Below are 15,772 nucleotides of genomic sequence, written 5' to 3'. Positions count from 1 at the left end.
GGTGGGAGTGAGCACCACAGAATGCCAATTTGTTAGAACAAAGTGTTCTTGTATTGAGGGAAGGTATGAGCCAACGCCCAAGGCCCATCTGCAGCTTTAGTGTATTGCCTTATAAATATATGTACATAGGCCAATACCACTATTGTTATGGATTAATGTATTTGCATAAGGGCATACCTGTTAATCTCCCTATCTGTGCCTTTGCTTCCTAGAGCTTGCCTCTGTTTCCAGGAGGCCTCCTCCTGCCCCGCCATCAGTTTCCCCCTTCTTCCACCTCTCAGTGCTTCCTCTCCACTAGCTTGCTGTTGCTCTAATACTCACAGGGTCTCTACCCTCTCCTAGAAGCTGGTTACCCTTCCCTAGTTGTTCCCCTGCCCATGACGCCATCCGCTCACCACACCCTTCTCCCCACTTCCTTCTTCCCCCTCTACCTACTGGGGCCATTGGCCCCATTGCCTTCTCCCTGGGCTTCCCTCCCATGGTCCAAGCCATATAATTAGGCAAACCATCCATGTCCTGGTCCGAACAATAAGAAAACATGGTTGAAGAAAGAAAAGGAAAGAGAAAAAGACGAGAAAACAAAACCAATAAACCCCTACATAGGTCTAGGTCTGTTCGCTGGCCCCCATGAGCCCCTCCCCCCTGGTCCTGAGGGAGATCCGGGGACTGCCCCTCCTCGTCTGAAGTCCATTCTTGGGCTCCTCAGGGACTCTATGCTCAGCTTTACTTCAATTGCAGATCTGTTATGCTCCAATCCCGTGTGTCCCCATTATTGTCCCCTGGCTCCATATGATCCAATTAGGGGACAGCACGTCTTGAGTTGTTGGTAGTCCCATAGCCTTCTCTGTGCCTTAGCAGCTTCTTCCTGCAAGGACCTCGTCCTCTGGGCTTGGTGTGCCCATATGGAGTCTAGGCCAACTTCCTTTTCCTTTTTTTCCTGCATGGTTTGCTTCTGTCTGGGTATAGTAGGTTGGTTTCTTGCCCCCACCAGAAGGTCGAGTATCCTTTTCTGCAGCACACACTTCCAGGGTAGGGGTCCTAGATGGGGCTCTGAGGAGTTGGTATAAGATAGCTTAGAACATTTGAAGTTAAAGAATGTTCTCCTAGTCATTACACACACACACACACACACACACACACACACACACACACACCCGCCAGGATCTTCAGAAAGAAAATAACTTTGGGAAAAATATACATTCCTACCAAATATAACAAATATAAAGGCTCCTGAGGTTGCAACATTCCACTTTTGGAATTGTGGATACAGGAGCTTTATGGTCACTCTGCCCTTTGTCTAACTTTCTGTGATTTCCCTTCTCAGCAAAGCTATCTCATTATGTCTTCTGAGACACTTGGCATAGGGATCTCTATAGAAAAATAAGAACTTAGAGGTTTGTGAATTCTTATTTTCTCTCCCTGCCAAGTTGTAGGCCATTAAAAGGCAAGGCTGATTTATCTTTACCTTTTTGTCAATACAGAGTCTCGGGTACAAATGGTTGGAGCTTGGAACATTTGTCCGCTTGCTAACTGTAAGGCTGGAGGTTGAGTCCAGACAGAGGCTCCTCAAAGAAGTGGGGAGGCCTGGAAATGCATGTCTTAGTAAACAGCCACTAAAACCTCTAGGGGGCACAGTTCTGCTGTGACTCACATGCGTGCGTGTGAATCAGATTAGACTCCATGACAATTGTGTGTGTGTGTATGTGTGTGTGTGTGTGTTCATGTGCTAGCCCCCACCACACCTTGTACAGTCTTTTGTGCATCACGAGTGGCAATGGGTTGACTTTACTGAAATCATCTAAACCTTTTACTCAATACCTGATACTTACATCTGCTGCAGTGACCTCAAACTTGACAATGTGATGCTGGATTCTGAGGGGCACATCAAGATCGCTGACTTCGGCATGTGTAAGGAAAATATCTGGGATGCGGTCACAACCAAGACGTTCTGTGGCACTCCAGACTACATCGCTCCTGAGGTGAGAGCCGATGGACCCTAACACACGTCCCTGCCGCGTTGATGCTTTCTGGGCACCGTTGATGGCTTCCTTGCTCCCTCGATCGCTGTTTGTGCTGGGAAGGGTGGAGGGTGGTACCTGACAAGCCAGCCTCAAGCTGGTGCTTATCCTGTACTGAAACGGCATTCCTTTGAGATCACACATGCAAATTAACTTAGCACACATCCAGAAGCTCAGGCTCAAAATACGTCAAGGTTTAGGAGAAAATTTAAATAAAACTCCCCAGAACCCTCCACCAAACACCAGCAACAGTCTTCCTCAAGCTGCTCAAATGATACCTCATGGCCATCGGATCCCGCCTCCTAGTCATGACATTGAAATGTTTGCTAAGGGAGGGGGAGACAAAGAGCGAGAGATCCCTAAGCTGAAATAGCATCTGTGTACCGATAGATGATAGGTAATAGGTATGGTGAACCCTGAAATTTTCAGAATTTTCCCCTTGTAATAAAATGTTAATTAATAGTGCACCCTGTTCCTTCCCAAAGGAAATGGTCAGTTGTGGAATGGAGCTTCCCACCATAGCATAGCACAGTCATTTCTGCCAGATGATAGCGGTCCCTTTGCTCAGAATTGATTCTTGGAAAGGGGCCAAGTAGAATTCTGCAATTCACTGCTGTATTTTTTTTTGAAGGAGAGAAACTGAGGTTGTGACACAGTGTCTTAGAAACAGGGATCCTAGGATTTTTTTTTCTTTTCATGAAATAACATGACACACATTTCACTCCTCTACCACAGTCGTTTCTCTTCGAGGTTTCTAGTTGATAAATGCACACACATGCACATGTACATACACACACAAGGGTGGTAGGAATGCTGTCCAGTACTTCTCATGACACCACTCTTTTGTCATCATGAAAAATAGTCAACCACCTTAATGGCAACCAGTAAAGGCATGCCCAGCTAATATATGATTCAAGCATACACACTTGATGATCTAGCCTTACACAAATCCGGATATGACTGTACTCCTAACTCGGAAAAATACTTCTCCATAAGGTGTTGGGCAATAGACTGATGCATGTATAGAACAGACCACTACATCCCTTCCAAAGAGTGAGTTAGATGTATATGTATATGTAGATGTATATGTAGCTACGAAGACATCTTCAAAAGAGATTGCTGGGGGGAAAAAGGTGCAGAGTGATAAATACAATAAGATGCCATCTCTGAGCATACAATCCATAAACTACCGCTGGATAGTTTGTGTATAGCCATTTAGAAGCATAGACATCTGGAAGGTCTTAGACCGATTTTAAACCATTGGATGAGGGCACTGTAATAGCAAGTGTAGCTCTATCTACGCTGTGTAGATTGCTTACAAAGTAAATGTACCTCTGTATGACTGGAGTTTTTGAAAAGTAACCCATTTAAAAGTTAACCATTTATTAGGACCCAATGCCATTTTCCATATGGGAGCTTATACACGGGTCTATTAAAGTTTTGCTTCATTCCGTCAGCAGGGTATCAGACACATTCGGTAACACAATTGCTTGATGTGCCCCAAGTTCAATAATCTCTGGTTGTGAACCCTAACTGAACTTCAGAGGACCCCTGGGCACTTTTAAAATTTAGGACGCCCACCCTCAATTGAATCAAATCCATTGCATGAGAATCTCTGCACACGCAGGCCCAGCCTCTGTGGTTTCCTGATGCTCCCTCTGGACTGTGATGCTGGTGAGCCTGGAGAGGCCCGAACTGTGTGCCGGTCAAATCCCTTCCCTGGGATGGGAGAAACAAGCTGCAGGTCCGGTGTTCCTCCTGCTCTGCCGGTTACTAACCCCATTACCTCCGGTGACTCCTTTGGCCTCCCCAGGTTCTGGTGCCCTTTGTGAAAGGATTGAGCTGTTGGGTTGGCATGAGGATCCAAGGAGACATGAAGCACTTTAAACGTGTGAAAACACTTTCAATGAGAAGTGTTCTCACGGAAACCTTTCCCTTTGGTTTCTTGTAGTTTCATTCTCCTCGGACTACGTTTCTGATCTTTATGAGCGTCCAGGTGGGAAATGGAGTTTGATAAACAGACACCCACTTGACAGCCAGGGTTCCTGCAACACTTTTATTGTGTAAAGCCTCCATAATTGAATTAGAGAACAGCCCGGTAATAAATAGCATTTTGAGGGCAGAATATGTGAGAGGCACATAGGATCTCATGCTCACAAAACTACAGGAAATATATAATATTATTTTCTTTTTATGTAGGTAGAAAGAAAGGCTTAAAGAAAAAGTGACTTCCCCAGGGTCACATAGCAAATAATAGAACCGGAATTCCAATATCCATTGTCTGACTTTCAAAATTCAGCCATTAACCCTTGCTGCATCATCTCATAACCCCTTTGATACAGTTTGTTTGATGTCCTTTTTACAGAGAAATTGGGCACTCACAGCTATTGTAGACTTTACCCTACTCTGAAAATTTGCTAATATGGACCCCAAACTAAAAACTGTATATGCCATTTGATCCACCAATTCTACATTTAGGAATTTACTGTAAGGGTCTCATTGGACAGATGTCCAAGTATCTCATTAAAAGCACATCTATTGCAACAGAAGAAACCCCAAGTGGATATTGATTTAAAATACATAATGGAATGTTATACAGAGGAGAAAAACAGAATGTGTGAATGTATGAACATTAGCATGAAAACAAATGAATAAAGCACCATATTCAAGGTCCGTGGTAACAAAGTGTTCAGGTTTGGTTGTGTATACGTTCACCAAAAAGAATATTAATTAGAACTCGCTGTTTTGAACTATCAGAAAAACACCGCCACACGTAGCTCAAGAAGAGGTTCATCTCAGAGGTGGGAAGGGAGGGGGAAAAGGGTCATCGTTGTTTTGTTTGCACTGAGTTTCTGTTTATGGGAAATGAGGCAAAGGTGTTGCTAGAGGTTGGATATTATGATTACGGTCATTGGTTTCATTGGACTTTACTGAATAGTCAAATGTCATATTACGTGCACTTTTACAATCAGAAAATCATACTGAATGCTTTGAAAAGGCCATGGGTTGGCAGGTAGCTCTGAAAAGAATGGCCACTATTCCCAGACAAGTGACAGGTGGGCAGCAGGTTCCATGCTCACTCTCCTGGGTCAGTGGCAGCCACTGTCATTGTCCCCCAATAGGCAGGTGATAGGTGAAGGAAGAGCTCTCTCTCTACCACCCCATGCCCACGGAAGCATCCCTAGTCCTATAAAGTGTGTCTTCTGTGTCTAGCTGCAACATGCGCCTGTTGGATCACTCTTCCCTTCTGTTTTCCCAGATCATTGCCTATCAGCCCTATGGGAAGTCTGTGGACTGGTGGGCATTTGGAGTCCTGCTGTATGAAATGTTGGCTGGGCAGGTAATTGAATCTAAAGCGATCTGTAAGAAAAGCCTCCCTTCCCTATTTGTCCGAATCCGTTCTTCAGAAGAAAGTTTCCACTTGATAATGAGCCCATAAATCTAAGCCTTTCTGACTTCCCCAGCCTACAGACCATATTTCTTCCTTCTCACTCTGTTAGCCCTGGAGTGTGACCTCACTGTGGGCCCAGGGAGGGCCTGCTGGTTTGTGGGGGAGTTGGGACAGGGAATCCTTCTTGCCCTCTATCCTCTATCCCGCAGGCACCTTTCGAAGGGGAGGACGAGGACGAACTCTTCCAGTCTATCATGGAACACAACGTGGCTTATCCAAAGTCCATGTCGAAGGAAGCGGTGGCCATCTGCAAAGGGGTAAGTATGCCGTGGTCTGCCAGGACCACCAGTACAGGAGGACAGGTTGTAGCCTGTGCAGGGATGCCTGGTTAGGTGGCGAATGGATGCTGATCTCCATCCTTCCCTTTACTTGCCAGGCCCCTGGCTCTGGCACGAAGTGGCTTCTCCCAGAGGAAAGGGTGCTTTGCCCTCATTTGCACAAAAGCACCACTGAGGTCTCTGCCTGCAACCGCATCTTGCTGCTGGTGGGCTCCCACCGACCTCTAGCCCCACCCAGGGGAATGCTTAGCGCATGAGTAAGGCAGAAAGTGCAGAGACTTTGCCAAAGAGCTGGACGCGTGGGAAGACGCAAGAGGTGTAAGGGGTATGCCACAAATCATCTGCCCTGCCTGCTCTGTTGGAAATGTGGTTAGTTAGCTGGCAACCGATTGCCATCCAGTGGACTGCAGGGTGATCTCCTGTGTGTCAAAGGAGAACTGTGCTCCGTGGGGGGTTTATGGCTGATATCTTCAGAAGTAGACAGCCAGGCCTTTCTTCCAAGGGGCCTCCCATGGACTCAAATACCCAAGCTCTGGGGGAGCTGTGGAGCCCTTAACGATTTACACCACCCGGGAATATGCCACTTTTCATGTTAAGAGAAATACCAGATCACCTCAAGTTTAGTCGGTTCTCTAGCAAAGCTGACCCAGATTCATTGTCCCCAGCCCTCAGCTCCCCACATACAAATGACTCTGAGTGCCTTCACGTTTCTATATGTGTGGTTTATACAAATGGCAGCTATTACGAAAGGAGGGCACAGGTTTTCTGGTACAAACTGCTTGTTAAGCTTCTGGTGTTAGCCCAGGATGTGCTCACAGTCACCTCTCAAGATGCTGCAACCAATGGTCCTCACCTTCAGTGCCACCAGCGTGACCTGAAGCGCCTTAGCAGAATACGGGGCCCTCACCCTCACCTCCGACATGAAGCCCAGACAAATTTACATAGTGAAGAAAAAGGTCCCCGCGTGACTTGGAAACCACCTCTCTTCCAATGTGGTCACGTTTCAGCCGTTGTAAATCTGATGAACAATGACATAGGAGCCCCGAAGGTGCGGCGGTTAAAGTACTTGGTTGCCAGGAGAAAGATGGGGCAGTCTCTGGAAGGACTACAGCCTTGGCAACCCCAGGTTGCTGTGAGGTGTGACTGCCTCGATGGTCCCAGCGCTATACCTGTGAGTCTCCAGCCTGGTTGGAAATGTTGACTTAATGCACCTGGGTGTGTTAGTCTGGGTACTTTAGAGAAACAAATCCACAGAAACTCATGTATAAGAGAGAGTTTTATAGAAAGGTTAAGTGCGCATCAAGAAAACATCCCAACCCAGTGCTGCCCAAGCCCAGAAGTCCACAATCAACCCATATGTCCAATGCCGATCCACAAAGTCCTCCTCCATCTCACAAAACACACACTATGGTGCCGAATGCCGGAGGAAAGCCGAATCAGTGAACGTGTAAGCATCTCAGCGCTGGCAGGGGTCTCCATGCGGCTGCTCCAGCACCCAGGGCTGCATCAGGGTAGGTCCATGTGGCTTCTCCTCAGGGATGTCTTGCAGGAAGTGAGTCTTGCCAGCTGAAGCAGGGAACTGGTTAAGGCAGCTGCACCCTGGTGCGGTCATCAGAAAGCAAGAGATCCAAGAATTAGAAAGGCGAGGTTCACTGAGCCATTTATCCCTCTGCTCTTCAATTAATCCCACGTGTGTTTCTTGGCCAGGTTGGCACAATCAACTACCTCACTGGGGAAGAGCTTGAGGAGCCCTGGTGTTGCCGTGGTTATGCCTTGGGCTGCTAACTGCAAGCTCAGCAGGTCAAAGCCGCCAAGTGCCCCTCAGGAGAAAGACGGGGTTTTCTACTCCCCTAAAGAGTTGCAGTTTGAGAAACTCACAGGGGCAGATCTAACCTGTCCAAAAGGGTCACTGAGTAGGGATCGACTCAATGACAGTGAGAGTTTTTATTGTTGTTTGGGAGTGGGCTGAGGTGGGTAGAACTTGGGACACTCTTTGTTGGCTTTCTAGGGGATTTGGGGGAGCCCTGGTAGCACAGTGGCTAAGTGCTTAGCTGCTCACAGAAAGAACGGTCAGCGGTTGAACCCACTAGCGACTACAGGAGAAATAGCAGTCTGCTTCTGGGAAGAGTTCAGCCTCCACAACCCTTTGGGGGAAGCACTGTTTCCTGCAGGGTCGCTATGGGTCTGAATCAACTCACAGCAATGAATTATGGAGTGATGTGAAGATTCTAGGAAGTGACACCCAGAGGCTGGGTTCTTCCAGGCTGATCAAGCTTGCCCCTCAGTGGAGCAGGCATGCCCTGTGCTTTAAGGCGGGTTCCTACCTGTGTGCCTGATTCAAAGAAGGCTGTCGGACCCTGATCCTAGAGTCACCTGGAGATTTCCACTAGCCATAAGGACCCAGCCTAGCGCTTCCTGATCCTGCCCAGCTGCCTGTTGGGCTGGCTTTGATCTGGGGATGCCAGAAACAAATGCTTCCTGGTTGCAGTTGTTTATAGAAAACGGAGCCAACAGTTTAAAAACACCTGGTTGCTTTGCTTAAATCCATACGCTTAGTGAATCACTTAAGCTTTGTGTTCCGGCGACATCAGCCAAGGTGGCAATTCATATCCTCAAAGAAGCCACATGCTAAGTTAATCTCAGTCCGTAAACATCTCTAAAAAGTAAATTGATTGAAAATGTGTTCTTTGAGGTGTGAGGCAGGGAGAGGGCAAATGAAGAAGAAAGGGAGGCGTCTGAGAGCTTTAAGAGCCTAAGAAGAACTAGAAGAAATAAGGTACAGAGTAAGACCGGTGCAAACCCTTGTGTATGTTTGCTCAGGAGGTTGGAAGAGGGTATACGCTGAGCTTTTGATTTCCTTTAATCACCACCTTTTAAAGGTCAGGGGACTTTTCATAAACATTCAGCTCTCTAGCTCTCTTGAGAACTAATGGCATAGTGGTTGGACTACTAACAAGAATGCAAGGTCAGCAGCTGAAAACCACCTGCTAGTTCGATCCAAGGGAGAAAGAGGAGACCTTCCACTCCGTGAAGATTACAGTCTTTGTAACCCACAAGGACAGTTCTACCCTGTCCCGTCAGGTCACTATGAATCAGAATGGGCTCGATGGCAATGAGTTTGTTTTTCTTTCTAAGCTTCTCTCAAGAAATCCAAACTCACCACATTGGTCCCCATTCCTGCAAAGCACCCGCTAGAATGCAAGCCACCGCCTCTTTCAGTGGGGCGAGGCCCTCCAGGGCACAAAAATCCCATTCAGTCCCAATTCCATGTGGGTTCGAATGCCAGTCCTGGCATTGTTAGCCCTGTGACTATGGGGAAGTGGTTCCACTTCATCTGGGGACTGAGGATCATGAGAGTACTTCCTAGCGATTAAAGGAGGTAAGAAACGGGAAGCGCCTAGAACAGGGCCTGGGCTTCCATTCAAAAACCCTTGGGCTTTCCGATTACTGTGACGGATTCTGGCACGATGATGTTACACACCAGGCTCATTTGGGCACTGAAGTTTCCATCTCCCGTGGTATGGATTTTGGAAGTCAGGCACTTGATGGACATCATTATAGCCATTGAATTATAACGTGTGAAGAAGGTGGAAATGAGAAAGGTGAGGTGCCTATAGGGTTGGTTCAATTGAATGTGATGTTGGCTAGGCCTGCACCAGCCTCACACTATTTATGTTAAAACAAACAAACAAACAAAACTCCCTGCCATCAAGTTAAAGCCGATGGATAGCAAGCCCGTGGACAGGGTGGAACTGCCCCTGTGAGTTTCTGAGACTAACAATCGACGGGAGTAGAAAGTCCTCTTTCCCCCACAGAGTGACTGGTGGCTTGGAACTGCTGAGCTTGAGGATCTCAGCCCAGCCAGACTTCTAGGAGCCACCAGGGCTCCTCTCAGCTGTATGTTACATTCACATACAAACATTGTGCTGCATATATACTGGCCACAATAAACATTTCCATAAAGACGGGATTCAATCTACACAAGAAAAAAAAGAAAGAAAATGAGGACTATGAAACCCTTTGCAAACCTTGATCCTTACTGGTGTCATGATCTCGAGCAACTTGCCCGACATCTTCCAACATCTGTTTTCAATGGGGAAAATTACAGTGATAACCCTCCTTTAAAAGAGTCCTTGAGAGCATTAGAGGAGGTGATGTAAAAGGACGCTCCTGCATGGGACTGGCGCATAGTAGGTGCTCGGTACTTTTTTCCGTTTCTTCCCCTTCCCAACTCTGCCCTGCCCGGAGAGCTGTGAGGTGTTAAGTGGGTCATGAAGGAGAGAGGGCTTTCCAGGTCAGCTGCCTTCAGCTTCAGCTCCAATTAGCGCTTCCCCTGGTAGACCAGATTTCTATTAATTTAGGACCCATATCCTTCAGGATTAACTTGGGTGGTTTTCTTAGCAAGGGTCTCGGGAACTCTCTGACTCAACAGCCCATGGTGGAATCTTCCTTCACACTGGATGCGCAACAGAAGTGGTGATGCTTAAGCAAATCGGCAAAAGCTTGCTCTTGAATGGTGGGCCCCTGGGGATGCATCTGGGAGGTGATCAGAGGTTGGAACCGTGATGCCAGCCAGCTGTCTAGAGTGCTTCAGGCACAGCAGAGCCGGGTGCAGGCTGGGAGCAGAGGGTCTGCATTGTGCTGATGATTCTGCAGTGGTTTTTCTTCATGGGCCGTCCTCCTGCCTGCATAGAAATTAATTCGGATTTTCCAAAAAGAACCCCCTTTCCAAGTGCCTTTTACATGCCCATCCCATTAATGGCCCTACTTTAGACCCTAAGGTGACTATGAATGTGTGTAAAGGAGACCCAAACCCCAGTAGCCTAGAACACAAGTGCAGATCTCCCCAGACCCCCACTTTGCTACTTCGCTGTGGAACTCTTGAGTGCATGACTTGACATCTCCCGACCTGGTGTCTTTATCTGGAAAATGGGAATAATCATTGCTGAGGCCTTAACGTTATGAAGCCTCCGGAGGTAATATGTGGGCGATGATTGAGAATTCTCCCGCACAGAAAACATGCCAGTTCATGGAAGCCATTGCAAATCTTATCTGTGTCAGTGCTGGCCAAGACCTCATAGCCAATTCTTTTCTTCCAGCCTAATCCCACACAGCTATTAAGGCATTACTCAACTGGTTTGTTGTTCCCCACCCCCGCCCCCTGACACACATATACCTAAAACCTTTGTGAACCAAGCCAGGCCCCAAAGCAGTCCCATTTCTCTTTAAAGCCCAAGTCATGGGGTTATGCAGACATGGGATCCCACTGCTTGCTAACTTGGTGATCTCTCTGAATGTAAATTCCTGTCTTTTCTGCCAGAGAAAATAAAACATCTTCCCCCTTAAGTTCTTGTGAGGATCAGGGAAGGACATGCATGTAAATAAAGAACGTAGCCTAGAACATAAGTGCCCAATTATTAACACCCCCCACCTCCCTCTGAAAAACCAGGAGTATATGGAAAATATCTGCTTTGGGGTGGGGGCTAGTTATTTCTGATCTCAAAGTATCTTGTCAGCAGGTCTCATGCCAACCTTAGTGTCCCACAGAATAGGTGAACATTGTGGGGCCCACCCTTGCTGTGGATGGACCATTCCTGGGCACACGACGAATTCTGAAATCATGCACTTTTTCGTGCCCAGTCAGTTCCAGGAAGCTTTTTGGTTCTTGGACTTGTGCTTCCGCTTTTGATTTGGTCATTTGATTTATTTTTCCTTTGTATCAGTCACCAATCCCTCCCTGTTTTATCTCTGTGCCTTTCCGAAACCCTGCGATCCGGGAGATTGCCACGTGGCTTTGGATTCATTTGCAAGAAGAAACCTTGTCTGGTTCCACCTCAGAGCATCTAGTCAACGTGTTATTAAGCTCTGGCCCAATGACTCAACGATGGAGGCTTTTGATAATTAAGTAATTTAAGCAGAACACCAAACAAACCTCAGCCGAGATGAGGATAATATGTGATACGAGGGAGCTAGAGATGAGCTGGGCTAAGTTTAGACTATTTAAGGCGCTTTTAGAAAGTAATTGCTTGAAACTCAGGCCCACTTGACTGATATACTGTTCCGTCATTTCCACAAGCGCTTCACTGAGACCTGTAAAATAGTATTTGAATGAATGTAGCCTTTGCCTTTGTTAGGGTTGGCCAACCAATTCTTGGGGTGGGGGAGAGGCGTTTGACAGTATTGGAGCTTTTCTCATTAAATGCACCAGTGATTATGTTAAACTCATTCTTGAACCACTATGTCTCATGTGACATTTCCAACTCTGCATACGCAGTCGCATTAAGGATTAGGTTTCCTTGGGGTCTCATTGGGGGCGGGGTGGCAGGAGCACTTTGTAATGCCCTTCTATTACAAATACTTGGCTATGAGATCATTGCCGGAATGAAACAGAGAAATAAACATTCGTTGAAACTTTTCATTGTGTTTTCTTGCCTAACTCTTTGGGGGGGTCATTTCTGCCTGCGTCACGTTTCCTTTTCTGGAATCCATTAAATGGGATGTCTCTCTTTCTCTTGAAGCTGATGACCAAACACCCGGGAAAACGTCTGGGGTGTGGACCTGAAGGCGAACGTGACATCAAAGAGCATGCTTTTTTCCGATATATTGATTGGGAGAAACTGGAACGCAAAGAGATCCAGCCCCCGTATAAGCCAAAAGCTGTAAGTCCACTGTTGTTTCAGACTGTCGGGTACATATCTACCACATGTCCTTTCCCTCTCCAGCTGTGTGTGCAAAGAATGTTCTCTGAGGTGGCTATATCAGTGTGTCCAGGTGCCTATGTAGTAGACACATGGATTTGCATAGTCACCAGGGACAAAAATAGAGAATTCCGGTTGTACTTCCTGGGGGGAACAAAACAAAACGCTGTTACTTTGTTTTTATCGATTCCATTATTGTTACTGTCTGAGCTGACAACTGTGGGGAAATGGTTCCTTGGCCGGCAGTGTTCAGATCCATTTGGGACTTTATCCATTTAGGGATAAAGAATATCACTTTGCTCTCTTTCTCTCGTTGGTTTGATTGTGTCATGTTCTCTTCATGCTGACTTTGAAAAGGTCATGTTGTTTATCCCATTGGTATTTAGATTGAATACCGAAATACACACTATGTCTGAGTCAGTAAATAAGACAGTGTTTCATCAGCCAGCCCCAGGAGTGGCCCTAGGGTGGGTGCCATCTAGTGCAGTCGCTCAAGTTCTCTCCCCCTGTCCCCCCCAAATGGACCTCCTTCTGCACTAGACTGCACAGACTCCTTAGTGATGTTCACGATCAGTTTCAACTGTTGCATAATATAGAATACGCATCATTGTTAATTTCTTAAATCGAGTATTTATTATTTCAATAACAACAGCAAAACTGTTTTCTAAAATCTTTCTACGTTGAGTTTCCACATGATTAACATCTCTAAAATGGTAGGTGTCTTTAGAAGCCGTAGTGGTGTAGTGTTTTACACATTGGCTGGCTTGCCGCGAGGTTATCAATTGAACCTGCCAACTTCTCTGTGGGACAAAGATGAGGTTTTCTGCTCCCATGAAGGTTTATAGCCTCGCAGAGCCAAAGAGGCACCTCTTGTCTGTCCAACAGAGTCACGGTGAGTTGGAATCCACTTGATGGCACTGAGTGTGGTTTGGAAGTAGAAGTTACTGAGAAATCAAGTAGCTTTTACTTCTGCACACACACCCCTTCTTTTCCTTTAATGACTACTTGATTCTCAAAAAACAAGTTATTGATATAGGCCCACAAAGACTAATGACCACAACGTTACAGCTGAAACACCAGAAAATTTGACAAAATCAGTGGCTATGAAAAATGGCAGCAGTAAAAACAATAACACATGCTTGTAGAGCATGTCGGTGTGATTCATCAATGTAATTCAGTAATAATTAATGACAATGCTGACCAGAGCACATTCAAACTCAAACTCACTGTCAGGAGCCAATTCCTACTCATCGGACAGAGTAGAACTTCCCCTGTGGGTTTCTAAGACTAGCTCCTTTCTCCCTCAGAGCAGCTGATGGTTTCGTACTGCTGGCCTGCGGTTAGCAGCCCAATGCATAACCACTACCACCAGGCTCAAAAAAGTCAATTTGCATAGATCTTCGGCCTTGTTGTTATTGGTAGGTGCTGTCCAATCGATTCTGACTGATAGAAACCTTTTGTATAGCAGATTGAAGCACGGCCCTGCCCTGGGCCCGCCTCACAATTGTTTCTGTCTATGAGCCCATTGTTGCAGCCAAGTGTCAATCTATCTTCTCAACGGCCTTCTTCACCTTGTAGATACACAGATAGATGTAAGCTGAGCGTCCAAAAATGTTTCTGTTGTTAGAACTAACTACAGCAATATGTCTACTTTCAAACATAAATTTCTGCTGAAACACGGCACGCAATTTTATACAGAATCATTTTGGTTTCCTCCCCTCCGACAGTGTCCGCTAGTGTGGTCCAACCCCCCTTACTTCCCTCAGGACTCTACTGAGCAGCTCCTACCCCGGCGAGGAACAAGTGTTCACACAGCCAAGCCACTCTTGGAGAATCCGAGATAAATTTTATAACGGACACATAGAAGTCTCCTATTTCACACCATCATGTATGCACAGGAGGGGTTTCTATTCCCAGGAATTCTGGGGAGTATTTGTTAGCACCGAGGAGCAGGAGGCTGCCCCTCATTTCACCAGAACTGTGATTCTGCTGCAAGCATATTTCTGTATTAGACTAAGTAGAATGAGAACTCACTTTATCACGGGTTGTAAACCACCAAAGTTGAAGAGTGAAAATCATTTGTCATCGAAACCAAAAGTTGTGAGGATGATAAAGATGATAAAAGGGCAATGGTAATGATAGTTCTTTTGATATCATTATTGTTTGGGGTTTTTGTTTGTTTGTTTCTTGCACCTGCTCTGTGCCAGACATCCCACTAAGCACTTCATATGCAGTATCTGCGATGGTGGGGGTGGGGTGTTGGATTCTCAGCTTCCAGGTGGGAGCCTCGGGTTTGATTCCTGGCCAGTGCACCTGGTGCAGCCATCACCCACCTGTCAGTGGAGGCTTGGACTGTATGTTGCTATGGGGCTGCGCTCATTTCTGCAGAGCTTCTGGGCTAAGAGAGACTAGGAAGAAAGGTCTGGTGTCTGCTTTCTGAAAATCAGCCAATGAAAAACCCATGGATCCCAGTGGTTCAATCAGCAGCCAATAATGAGGTTGGCACAGCATCAGGGTTTTTGTTCCATTGCCCAGGGGCTGACTCCATGGGAGCTGACAAGATGCAGCGTCCAATGAAATCCTCACAACAACCTACGAATGCAGGCCCATTGATTCCATGCTAACATAGTAGAAAGAGAGGCTCAGAGAGGCTGTGCCCAAGGCAGCTCAGCCAGTGCGTGGTGAAGTTACAACTCAAACCTGAGCCATTCAGACTCCATGAGAGGTGTACCAGAATGCCTGGGTTCAAAGGCATGTTGTTCAGAAGTCTCCTGCTTGCTTTTCTGTCTCCCCAGTGCTCCATCTCAGGTCATTAGAACTCTACTTCTGTGGTGTCCCTGATGAGCCCTGTCTCTCTCTGGACATGTCCCATTGTTGGGAAGGCAATGCCATGGAAGTAGCTCTTCTCCTTGGGCGCATGGAACGTTGCAGATTTCTATGTCAGTGTCAAGCCAGCCTTCCCTGAAGGCCACTGACTCGCTCCTGTTCTGTCAGACAGAGCCTCTTTCTCTGTAGAGCATCCTGCAGACGTTTCCAGATGCTGTTGTAGACTCTCAAGTCCTGGGAGTCTCAGGCTATACACCCTCCCCCTATCACTGTGTCCCCCAGGACATCACTCACAGGTACTGTTGCTATCCAGAGTTGACACCCACCTTCAAATACAGACACCAAATTGAGCACAGTATTCTAGATACTGTCAGACCCACAGGGGAGATGCGGGATTCTCTTCATCATTCCAAAGCTGGTGAACTTGAAGAATTTATTTTGCCTCTTTGTGCCTCAGTTTCCTCACCTGGAAAACAGAGGTGATAACAGTTTCTATATCAT

The 15,772-nt window shown here is 46.6% G+C and overlaps 1 protein-coding gene across 1 annotated transcript in view; it reads left to right on the top strand.

Moving 5' to 3' along the window:
- The window catches only part of PRKCB (protein kinase C beta), a 457,504-nt gene that overhangs the window by 400,638 nt on the left and 41,094 nt on the right, over positions 1–15,772 (top strand). Inside the window, exons 14-17 of the mRNA XM_004705718.2 lie at positions 1,841–1,979; positions 5,278–5,358; positions 5,619–5,726; positions 12,266–12,406. Of these exons, the coding sequence (XP_004705775.2) occupies positions 1,841–1,979; positions 5,278–5,358; positions 5,619–5,726; positions 12,266–12,406 (469 nt within the window). The remainder of the gene's footprint in view (positions 1–1,840; positions 1,980–5,277; positions 5,359–5,618; positions 5,727–12,265; positions 12,407–15,772) is intronic.

The sequence above is a fragment of the Echinops telfairi genome, unplaced genomic scaffold (assembly GCF_000313985.2).
Source record: "Echinops telfairi isolate 266 unplaced genomic scaffold, ASM31398v2 ScPeMD7_5;HRSCAF=22, whole genome shotgun sequence".
NCBI lineage: Eukaryota > Metazoa > Chordata > Mammalia > Afrosoricida > Tenrecidae > Echinops > Echinops telfairi.
This window is presented reverse-complemented; position numbering and strand designations above follow the sequence as displayed.